This window comes from Grampus griseus (assembly GCF_964374135.1).
Source record: "Grampus griseus genome assembly, chromosome: 1".
In the NCBI taxonomy this organism is placed as follows: Eukaryota; Metazoa; Chordata; class Mammalia; order Artiodactyla; family Delphinidae; genus Grampus; species Grampus griseus.
Genome location: NC_139017.1, coordinates 80,718,231 through 80,730,057, shown reverse-complemented (window position 1 = coordinate 80,730,057; position 11,827 = coordinate 80,718,231). Strand labels below are relative to the sequence as shown.

The following is an 11,827-nucleotide window of genomic DNA, read 5'->3' as shown; positions in this document are numbered from 1 at the left end:
GGCTCCTTGTTAACTAAAGGGGGATCCTGTGTGATTTATTTAGCCTCTTAGTTCCTTTTCTCTTCGACGGGAATAATAAAACCCACTCAAGGTTGTTGTGAGGATTAAAATGTTATAAGAAGACACACACTCATAAATACACCCGCTTTGGCAAAGGAGCACATCAGCCAGGTTTTGTATGTGTGTGCACGCACGCATGTGTGTGTGTCTGTTTTCTATGTCACTGTAAAGAAGCAAAAAGGAGAGCCACGTGGTTAAGCTCTCAGGGAGTGGATTCCACTGGTGTTATTTCAGTTCCTTTTTAAAGAAGAGCTCAGAATCACAAGAAGGAAACTAACGCCAAAGATGAGCCTCACATGTAAAACCTTAACCAGCTTCCTTCTGATTTTCACTGTTTCCACCAAAGGTAAGTTGGTGCGTGGGTCTCCACTGTCACCATTAGAAGCTTCTTTGGCAACCCTGAAGTGAGTGCAAGAGTCAGAGAGGTCACAGCCCAGCTTTCCTCGGCAGTGAGCTACCTCAGTAACTTTCTTGTTTTTTGTAGGTGAGGTCTCTGAAAATACTGAAGTCATCTGGGGTTGCCTGGATCATGACATCAACCTGGACATTCCTGGTTTTCAAATGAATGATGGGGTAGCAGATACACGATGGGACAAAAACAAAATCAAGATTGCACAATTAAAACAAGACAAGCCACCTTACCAGATAACGGACACGTATGTGATGTTAAAAAATGGAACTCTGAAAATTAAAGCTCTGAAGAGAAATGATAGCGACGTCTACACAGTATCTGTATATGATTTGAATGGAAAAAACATATTGGAGAAAGCATTTGATTTGAAGGTTCAAGGTAAGTCTCTGTCCCCTAAATTCCTCCATCTCAGTATGGGCGCTATTTAGCAAGTGGAGGAATAGCATTTATGAAATGTCCCCAGCCCTGACCTTGGCCTTGGGGGAGCCCTAAAGGAAATCGAATGCATCCCTCCTACCTCGGTGCAGACTCCAGTCCTGTGAGAGAGATGGAATCCACAGCTAATAGACCCTCAAGTCTACATACCTCAAACTCTCTCTTCAGAGGCTGCGGGGATACAGGGTTGAGTGAAGGATCTGGATTAAGATCCTGCGTTAATCACGAAGAGGGGAACAGGTGGGCAGAAGAAAAAGGTGGCCGTTCCAGGTGGATGCTGAAGGGCAAGCTAGGTACGAGACTGGGAAGGGGAGGCTGACTGGAGGGCAGTGGGTCTTCCATCCAGAGAGACAATTTCAAGCCAGGATGTCCTGAAGGAGTAATTGTAAGGCAGAAAAGGGCTGGAAATGATGAACTTAAGGATGAACAGCCCTTGTTTCTAATCAGCTCAACATCGGCATGATCAAAGGTGGAAGATGATTGTTGCTGATATCTGTAGAAAATACACAAGGTGTGGCTTTGTATGTCTCTGCGTGTACTGGGAGGGTAGTAGTAGCTATTGAAGATGGAAGCTTGAAGCCTAGCTAGGAAGCTGCTGCTTTACTCCAGGTGAAGTAGGGAAGGGCTGGTCGGTGACACTCAATTCAGGTTTCACATTGGAATCAGCTGAGGTGCTATTAAAGTTACCAGTGCTGAGTCCCATCCCAGACCAATTTAATCAGCGTTTCTTGGTGCAGGGCCTGGGCATCGTAGGTGCTAAACTCCCCAGGTGATTTTAATGAGCAGCCAAAGCTGATCACTAGTGGCCTAGACTAAAGGGTGCCTATAAAATGCCTAAAGAACGATGACGTCGGGGGTCATGTGTGGAGAAAGGATGAGCAAAGTGGCTTGAGTCTGGGAGACAGGGAAGAGAATGTACAATAGAATGGAAGTGAAAATGAAGTCAGAAGTCCAGGGGTCACTTGGCTGGGTGTGGATGAAAGTGAGAAGAGGAAGCTGTACTTAGCTTGGAGAGGAAGACAGGAACCCCAGCGTGAGCACAGTGAGAGATTCAGTGAGCAAATAAGCCTTTCCGTGCTTTGCACAGGAAACGCTGCCATAGGACGGGCCCCCTCCTCCTACCGAGAGTCACCATCCAGCCCTGTTCTTGAGCGCTCGGAACTGGTAGCAGCCCCCCTCCAACAGTCACAGACATTGTCAGCTCCTCTGCAAATGACAACTTTCCATACCTGGACCTGCACCAGGACGGAGAGTACATTCCAGAAATGGGGCGAGACAGAATGGAGCCAGAAGGGACTTCTGCTTGTGGGCTCTGGGAACCACAGATGTCGTGACTCCGCCAGCATGGGCTCGAGTGTCCCGTTTTGAACTTGAGCTTCACATTCATGTTCCCTTTGGTACTGCAGTGGTAGTAATGGTTACCAGTGAGATGCCACGTGCTTTGCTACAGGATCTTATTTAAGGTTCCCACCAATCCTGAGAGGCAGCTGTTATTATCCCCTTACTATCTATAAGGAAACGGAAGTGGCTTGACAGGAGCAAAGTCAGGATCCAAACCCAAGGCTAGTTTTAGCAAGAACGGTGACATTCCCCCACCCAACCCCCAAACAGCTTTATTGTGGTATAATTCACATACTATAAAATTCAGCCATGATTCCATGGCTTGTAGTATATTTACAGAGTTGTACAACCATGACCACAATCAATTTTAGAATGCTTTCATGACCTCAAAAATAAACCTTCACTCCTTTGCCAAAAGACACAGATCTTTCCATGACACAGCAGCCATCTCATTGTGTGTGTGTGTGTGTGTGTGTGTGTGTGAATGTCACACAGCGTGTCAATTTGTGGGTCCAGGCACCATTTCCTGCCACATGACCCTGGACAAATTCTCTGTCTGCTCTGAGTCTGATTTTCATAATAATAACTATCGGCTATTCCGTGGGACAAGGCTTCAGGGAGACAACTAAACATAGGTGCCTTGGGCACCTGGAACACTATACTTGACTCCTCAGTGCTCGTGCTCTCCCCATCTCTTAGTTCCTCCATGCTTCTCAGTCTCCAACCTTGGTACCCACAGCTCCTTAAGGAGGGGGCTGCTGCTGCCAGCTGAGGAACCAGTGGAAGGCCCCTCAAAAGCAGATGTTAGTGGAGAAGGATTTTGTCCTAGCAACCTGGAATCAAAGAGCCTCATCTGTGAGACGTGCCCCACAGGATCCAACCATGCCTCTTGTAGGAAAGTATCTTACAGAGAGGATGTATGTAAAGATATGACTTCGAGTGGCTCCTCATCTCTGGGTGGTTCATATCAGTGAAATACTGGAAAGGATCTTAAAGTCCCCAGCAGTTAGGAACTTATTAATTAAATCAAGAATAGATCATTTAAGAAGATGATGAAAGTGTATATTTATTGGTGTTCCTAAAAGAATTTCATAATAGATCATTAAAGGAAAACAAGCAGACTAAAAAAACTATGATCCAGTTTTAGTTTCTAGAACACTATTTATATGTGGTATGCATGGCATAGAAAACATTTGTTAAAGGGATGCAGCGAAACATTAATAATTATTGACTCTGGGTAGTAGAATTGCAAGTGGTTTTTAATCTTCTTGAAACTTTTTTGGTATTTTATCAATTTTTGCAGTGATGTGATTTACTGTTATAAATAAAAAAAGAGTATTTCCATTTTGAAAACACAAGCAAACTCCTTGACTCAACCCCTAGGGTATGCACTGACCCTGTCTTCTTGTATATGGTGATGTTTTTCCATCCTCTTCATTCTGGGTCACACCGAATCCCGGGATGGGAAAAAGAAAACCCTTAATTTCTGCCTGCCTATATTTTGGGACGGAAATGAAATTTGGTGAGAAAGTTCATGGGGAAGATATTATTGTCTGGGAGGGAGGAAATCAGAAAAAAAAAAAAAAGCTATCCATCTGCATAAAGAATGGAAGGATGCTGAGAGAGGAAAGTGGCAAGTCTGAGGAAAGAGAGGGAAGGATGAGAAAAAGGGCAGAAGTTGGTCACACGGCTCGCAAGTGGTGGAGTAGGATTTGGATCCAGCCCAACTGACACCAAGGCCAGGGCTTTTTCTTTCATGACGCAGCCTTCGAATGTTATCATGTCAGAAAAGGAGAGGCAGGGCGTGTATGATTACGATTACAACAACTACCACCAATATTGTCAGTACCTGTCAGTGTGCCAGAGCTTTGTCACATGTCATCCCTGCTGTGATAGGTGGGGAATGTCTTTCTTATCCTTCTCTTGTGGATGAGGTCCAGTGAGGTCCAGTGGTGAGGTCCAGCAGCTCTGGGACACTGAAGGCGTTCTCTCCCTCCAGAGCTTGAACTGCACACCTGACCCCCTGCTCCCAGGACCTGCTGCTTCATTTGTGACCAAGGCCCCAGGCTACACATGTACCAGTCCTCCAGGGACAAGTTCCCAGCTGCTCTTAAAGCATTGCCCCCACCCCGCTATCCCTCACAGGCTCCTGAGCATATGGGGAGCAGGGTGTGGTAAACCTCTTACCCGTACTACTGAACTTGGATTTGGAAGGGTGAGCTCCTCTCCTGATTTGCCATTTATTAGTGGGTGCCCTTGGACTGTCCATTTAACCTCTCAGAGCCTTGGGTGCTTCATCTGTAAACAAGAAGAAAAACATGTGCCTCTCTGTTGGGATGAAAGGATATCCTATATGTGAAAACATTTTAAGGTCTAAGACAGCACATAAGCCTGTGATATGATGTATCTTTTACTGATATAATATATCTGTAAATATCAGAAATAAATTTGTTGTGAATGTGCTGTATAAATAAAATGAAATAGAAATGGTTTTTGAAAATTGCTAGGGATCTTTGAAATTTTTTCTGGTCCCAAACTAACTCAATTTCCCCTCTATAAATAGGTATGTCTTTTACAATCAGTAAATGGCCTAATATGAATTGAATCTTTCTTTTCTTTTCAGAGATGGTCTCAAAACCTGTAATTTCCTGGAGTTGTACCAACAGAACCCTGATCTGCGAGGTAGCAAAAGGAAGTGACCCTCAATTAAAACTGTTTATAAATGAGACCCGTATCAAAGAAAGTCATCAGAAGGTCATCACATACAAGTTGAAGAGCAAACGGACTGAATCATTCAACTGCGTGGCGAGTAACAATGTCGGTGCCCAAACGAGCACGGTGACCATCAGCTGTTCAGGTGCGTGGTGGGCACTGGTCAGACACCCCAAGTTCACTTCACAAACACGGCCTTTGAGGCCCACAGCAGAGGACCGCTCCAGGGCCTGGGTGCTTGGGCTAGGAGGCATGCTCGGCTCAGGGTGAGGACTGAAAACATATCCCCTTTTCCCCGGAAATCTTCAAGGGAAGTCCTAGAGGAGAGAGGAGGTAGTGCTCTATGGTTGCCCATCTTGGGAATCTTCTCAGAGAGCATGGTATAACCTCAGGCAATGAAAAAGATTCTCTGCTAGGAGGAAGAATTGCCGAGTTGAAGAGATAAAAGGAGCTGTGACGGTGATCTCACACAGACCGCCACTTCCCAGAGAGGCAAGCTGACTGGCCCACGATCCCTCAGCTAGTCAGTGACCATGATTGTGGCTCCTAGGGCAATAATGGAGAAGGGAGCAAAAAAGATTCCTTTCTGGAGGGGAGATGGCTGGCACCTCCTATCAGGGGCAGGTGCAGAAGGGCTGTAGAAACCCTGGGAGTTAGAGGCTTGGGGGGAAGAAGAGCTCGAGGCCAGGGAGGACCATGAACACAGGTGGGCAATGCTCTCACTGCCTCAGAGCAGACAGCCCAGCACCAGAAAGTTCTGAAACTTCAAGAGTCTAAGCTCTTCCCTGGACCACCAGCCTCATGTGACCCCTAGAAGTAATTTTTTTTAATAAATTTATTTATTTTTGGCTGTGTTGGGTCTTCGCTGCTGTGTGTGGGCTTTCTCTAGTTGCGGCGAGCAGGGGCTACTCTTTGTTGTGGTGCGTGGGCTTCTCACTGCGGTGGCTTCTCTTGTTGTGGAACCTGGGTTCTAGGTGCGAGGGCTTCAGCAGTTGTGGCTCGTGGGCTCTACAGCACAGGCTCAGTAGTTGTGGTGCATGGGCCCAGTTGCTCCGCGGCACGTGGGATCTTCCCGGACTGGGGCACGAACACGTGTCCCCTGCATCGGCAGGCGGACTCTCAACCATTGCACCACCAGGGAAGCCCTAGAAGTAATTTTTGAAAGGTGGCCTGCTCTGGGAGCCAGGAGTCTTGGCTTCTAGTTTGGGTCTGTCCAAATATATAGGGACGACCTGGACAGAGTTCCTTCCCCTTTCCGGGCTTCAGCCTCCTGGTCCACAAAGAAGATGAGCCCTGTGATCCCCAAGAGTCTACTCATCTGCTACTCTGGGATTATGTCTCCACTGCTGTCTAGTCAACCCCCCGACAGGAAACTGAGCACAAAAGATAGTTATTTGGCCAGAGGCTCTGAGTTTCTATAGTGAGTATGGCTGGTCAGTGACCCTAGGAAGCAGCCCTGAGCTGGTGTGAAATCAGAAGTGAGACATTTTAATATACATTTTGAATTAGTTATCAGTTGCTGCATAACAAACAACCCCACATTTAGTGGCTTAAAACACAAGCAGTTATTATCTCACAGTTTCTGTGGGACATGAATCTGGGAGTGACTTAACTGGATGTTTCTGGCTCAGAGTCTTTCATGAAGCCGTAATCAAGACACAGGCAGGGGCCTTTCCTGGTGGTGCAGTGGTTGAGCGTCTGCCTGCCAATGCAGGGGACACGGGTTCGTGCCCCCGTCCTCGAGGATCCCACGTGCCGCGGAGCGGCTGGGCCCGTGAGCCATGGCCGCTGAGCCTGCGCGTCCGGAGCCTGTGCTCCACAACGGGAGAGGCCACAACAGTGAGAGGCCCGCGTACCGCAAAAAAAAAAAAAAAAAAAAAAAAAGACACAGGCAGGGGCTGCAGTCATGTCAGTCAGGTGCAAGCACTACTGGGGGAGCATCCATGTCCAAGTTCACTCACGGAGGCGGCATTGGGCTGCCTTACAATATGGCAGCTACTTCCCCCAGAGCAACCTTTTTTTTTTTTTTTTTTTGCGGTACGCGGGCTTCTCACTGTTGTGGCCTCTCCCGCTGCAGAGCACACGCTCCGGACGCGCAGGCCCAGCGGCCATGGCTCACGGGCCCAGCCGCTCCGCGGCACGTGGGATCTTCCCGGACCGGGGCACGAACCCGTGTCCCCTGCATCGGCAGGCAGACTCACAACCACTGCGCCACCAGGGAAGCCCAAGCTGTGGACTTTTTGTACTTGATCTCAGGAGTGATAGATGGTGCATCACTGCTGCGGTATTCTATTCATTAGGAGCCTGTCAGTAAGTCCAGCCCACATTTAATCAGAAAGGGTCTCACACCAGCGGGAATACCAGGAGGCAGGGCTCAGCGGGGACCATGCTAGAGTCTGCCAGTCACACGCTCAGACCAGCGTCCCTTCACCTCCTGTGAGGTCTATGTCTGCCCACCAGCCGTCCCTCCGTGCCCCCCATCACTAAGGCACAGTGAGTGAAGTCGCCCCTCCTCGACTTCACAAGCTCTTAATCCCCTTTTAGGAGGCTCTTGATTAGAGCTGCCAGATTTAGCAAATAAAAAGAGACAGTATAAATGTGTTCCAAGTGTTGCGTGGGACATACTTATACTAAAAACTATTCGTTGTTTATTTCAAATTTAACTGGGCATCCGGTGTTTTATCTGGCAGCCCTACTCCACGCTTATTTTAACTAGATCCCACCAGTATAAAAATGTGTGTGCATGAGGGATGGAGCGAGGGAAGAAGGGCTTTGGGGGAAGATGAGGTTGGAAGACTGGAGCATTCCTGTCCCTTACTCTGTGGTACAGAGTGGGAGCCAGTCTGGGAAGGGGCCACTAGAGAGATGGGAGGAATACCTAGGGGGAGACTGGGGAGGACAGGGCTGCTCTTGAAAACCCTAAAATGGACCTGGATGTTTCATCCTAAAAGGCCAAGGCAGAGTGGAGCAATGACAAGATTAACCACTTGGCTCAGAAAAGATGAGCATGTACTTAAAACCGAAATAGTAGGAGGAAGGAGCAGGTTTGGACACACAAGAAGGACTCCACCACATAAACTCGTGGGCACATTATCTCCAAGAGGGAGTGCAGGAAGGAGTGTGTCTGGATTTAGTGACTGTGAGGACATAGCTTTCAATGACAGAGCCACAGCTGCCTCTGAGACACACTGGAGCATTCCCCGCAGAAAGCCCCCAGAGGCTGTGCTGGACGAATCTGTGAACAGACTGTGTAAGGCGCTCCAACATTCCCAAGTGTGCCCAGATAGGGGTGTGCTTGCCCTGCCTGAGGACTCTGAGAAGACAAGCTAGTGGCTGCATGGTTTAGTCCCTGCTCCCCAACTGGTCCTAGGCCCATGCCCCCCCGCACCCAGGTCAGACCCTGGGAAGTCCTTGGCTCAGCCCAAGGTGGACTCCAATAGCCCTGGCCCTTCCTCCAAGCAGGCAGAGCCTAAAGGACCCCCCTAACTTTCCCGGTCCAGTTTCACAGCAGGTTATGATTATGCCTGCTTTTCCAATGGAAGCCGCTTCATCCGCAGAGCATAGAGAGGCTGTGTAACTGGCAGGCAAAGAGTGGGTCAGAGGGAGACTTAGGAAAGAAAGCAAGGATTAACAACCCACCGCAGTCTGGAAACCTGTTTCGTTTCGTTTCTGAGCCTCTGACTTGCTCCTGGGGCCCATCCTGGGCTTCATGAACAGCAGTATCTTCCCAGGAATGTTTGGCTAGAGAAGGGTTTCCTTGTGATGTTGGGCAGAACTCCATTTGTTCTCCAGATGTACGAGTCCCCTGAACCCTGGCCCCAGCTGCTGCCTCTGTGACTGCTGTTGACTCACTAAAGGGCAGATGGCCCAGCATCCCTCCCGGGAAATAGCTCCCAGAAGCACCGGTGCACGGAACTGTAGTCAGAGCAGACCCTGATCTTTGTGTGTAGTTTTACAGTTTACAAAGCACTTTCACATCCATTATCTGGTTGACTTCCAGCAGCCGCCTGTGATATAAGTTCCTTCTCTCCATTTTTTAAAGACAGGAACAGGCTCAGAGAGGTAGAGTAACTTGCCAAAGGTCACACAGCTCTTGCCTAGAAGAGCCTACTCTCAAACCCATTTCTCTTAACACGGTCGTTGTTATCCTCATTGCATGACAGCAGCTGAAGATCTGTGAGCTGAAGATCAAGTCCACTGCTGCTGCTAACTCTCTGTGTGTCTGAGTTTCTCTCACAGGCCAGGGAAAATCTGGGACGGGGTGCTGCCTCTGAGGTCAGAGAACTGGGTTGGACACGTGAAACATGTATCCTGTCTTTAGAAACTTTCTGGTCAAGAGGGTGAGAAAAAATCATGATGTGGGAGGGCAGCCGGAGATGAAGCTAGAAAAACAGTGCAGAAACATGGAGACGAGGGGCTGCTTAAAGGAACCACTCAGGAATGGATACTGTGTGGCCTCAGGCAACTCATCCTCCCTCTCTGGGCCTTTTCTGTGAAACTAGAGATTACCCTAGATTTTCTCTAAACTCTTTCTCAGATCTAAACTTCTGTGACATTCTCCTTGATAGGGGACAGTGCTTGGTACGTGAAGAATCAGGCATTTGTGGTTCAGGAGAGCAGTTCTCCAAGGAACGTTCTGAGAGGGCTTATCCTGGACCCTGCACCCGCTCAGGTATTGACCCAGTTCACAGCCTCCATGAGCTTGGCTTCCCTGAGGTTGAAAAGTCCCACCAAGCTCTTTTATCTGAAAGAGAGGAGGCAGGAGTCCTCGAGTCCTCGGCCAGAGCAACGAAATGGCCCCTCTTCCCAGGACGCTCCCATCCATCCCACGTCTGTTCCTCTTGCAGAGAAAGGTCTGGATATCTATCTCATCATCGGCATTTGTGGAGGAGGCACCGTCTTCCTTGTCTTCGTGGCACTACTCGTTTTCTACATTAGCAAGAGGAAAAAACAGAGGAGTAGGAGAAATGGTAAGCTCCCTCTCTTCTGTCCCACCACAGGCCTGGGTGAAATCCCCGTGGAAACAACTCATGGGTCTGGCACTGAGAGTCTGGAAAGAAAATAATGGAGATGGGTAGTTTCAGAATGTCAGGGCTGTAACCGGCAGTTACAGTTTGTTCCATTTTGTGGTTAGCTTGAGTTTTGAAAAACAAATTCTCAGTGATAACAATGTGGGAGCTTTGAGAAGCTCCATCCAGGCTGGCCTCATTGGAATCCACCACCTGAGGCTGACTGGGTACAAAGCTGTGTGGACATATGTTGAATGAGCCACATATATCTATGTGGGTAGAAAGATAAGCTTCGAAACACAATTTCTGTGAAGAAACACCTTGTCTTCTCCTGAGGGTGTGGCCAAGGTGGGTTCAAGACCAAGCTCCTAGGAATACAGGTAAAATTTCAGGACATCAGGGACTCACAGGAACACACTTGTTCTAAAACTGGATGTTTATATCCCCTTTCCAATTCACTGTTCCAAGGGGAGGAGTTAGGGCTGTGAGTGTTTCTTCCTTGAATCAGGCCAGTCTGACAACTCACCTAGAATGAAAAAGTTACTCATAAGCGAGGAGCTGGCTCAAGGAGCGTCCAGGCCACTCGAAGCAGTGTGGGTGAATGACAGCAGAACTGGGGGGAAGGCAGATCTAACTGAGAGACCCATCCAAAGGCAGGGAGTGACTAATGTCCTGTCTGACTACTCAGATCCTATTACAAGGGCTGTAACCCTGAGGTGCTCTAGGGCATGATCCCTGGGATGACTCAGAGGCAGGGCTGGGGTCTGAGTGCCCTCTCTGCTCCCTGGAGACCCAGGCACAAAACCATCCCCCACTGGTCTCTAAAGCCCTGGGCTCTCCCTCTATTTTTCTGGTGGGCATTTCTGTCTCCCCTACCCACCCAAGGCCTGGAATCTCTAGAGGGTAGAGGTGGCTTCTGCTTCCTCATCATATCCCCCAGAGCAGCTAGCATGACATCTTGTACACAGGAGGGGCACTCAATAAATAGTTATATTGATCTTGATTGTATCTTGCCAAGAAAAACTCTTCCGAGGTTTTTATTGTTGCAGATGAAGAGATGGAGATAAGAGGGAAGAGACTGACCCCTGAGGAAAGGGGCTGGAAGCCCCACCAAATTCCAGGCTCAACTCCTCAAAATCCAGCCATGTCCCAAACGCCTCCAATACCTGGTCATCGTCCCCAAGCACCCGCTCATCGTCCCAGGCCTCCTGGCCCCCGTGTCCAGCATCAGCAGAAGAAGAGGGCTCCTCCTACCCTGGGCAAACAAGTTCACCTGCAAAAAGGCCCTCCCCTCCCCAAGCCTCGAGTTCAAACGAAACCTCCCTGTGAGGTCGAAGAAAACTCGTAACTGTCTCCTGACGCAGCTGTCCTCTTCCTCTAATTAAAAGAGATTAAAAACCGTCCTTTCCCATAAAAGGCACTGTGGAATTTCTCCACTCCAGGTGTGCATGCCTACACTTCCATCAAGTGTGCTCTACAAGCAGACCATGATCTCCTCCCCAGCCCAGGAGCCACAGCCATGTCTGTACCTTCCAGCTCAGCCATGTGGTCTGACGTCTGGAGTCTCTGGCCTCCTCACAGATCTCCACCTCAGCAGGAAGGGAAAAACAATAAAAGTGCACACATTAGGATGATGGGTGATGGAGCGCAGAATCCTAGAGCTCTCGTACCCTCCCTCTCAGAGCACGTGCCGGTGTCAGATGTCAAGCAGTCGCTGTGGCCATGTCTCGCTACAAGCAGCTTCCTGCTTGAGAGACCCTTGGTTTTCTTAGGTGGACACTTGCTCACCATATCGCGAGTACAAGTGAAACAAATGCCTTGAATTTGACCCCAGCATCTACTCGCTGTAGAAAGGAGC

At 48.8% G+C, this 11,827-nt stretch overlaps 1 protein-coding gene across 1 annotated transcript; it reads left to right on the top strand.

Annotated features, from left to right (window-relative positions):
• The first annotated feature begins 313 nt into the window (after positions 1-313).
• CD2 (CD2 molecule) lies at positions 314-11,367 on the top strand. The gene is made up of 5 exons (XM_082654342.1): positions 314-406; positions 545-850; positions 4,872-5,105; positions 9,808-9,930; positions 11,019-11,367. The coding sequence occupies exons 1-5, from the start codon at positions 346-348 to the stop codon at positions 11,315-11,317; spliced, it is 1,023 nt and encodes a 340-aa protein (XP_082510468.1). The 5' UTR covers positions 314-345; the 3' UTR covers positions 11,318-11,367.
• Positions 11,368-11,827: the final 460 nt, after the last annotated feature.

Excerpts from the sequence above, each read along its gene's own strand:
- CD2 (XM_082654342.1), top strand. The coding sequence starts at position 346 with ATGAGCCTCACATGTAAAACCTTAACCAGCTTCCTTCTGATTTTCACT. Across the intron at positions 407-544 it reads TTTCACTGTTTCCACCAAAG|GTGAGGTCTCTGAAAATACT; the intron begins GTAAGTTGGTGC and ends TGTTTTTTGTAG. Across the intron at positions 851-4,871 it reads ATTTGATTTGAAGGTTCAAG|AGATGGTCTCAAAACCTGTA; the intron begins GTAAGTCTCTGT and ends TTTTCTTTTCAG.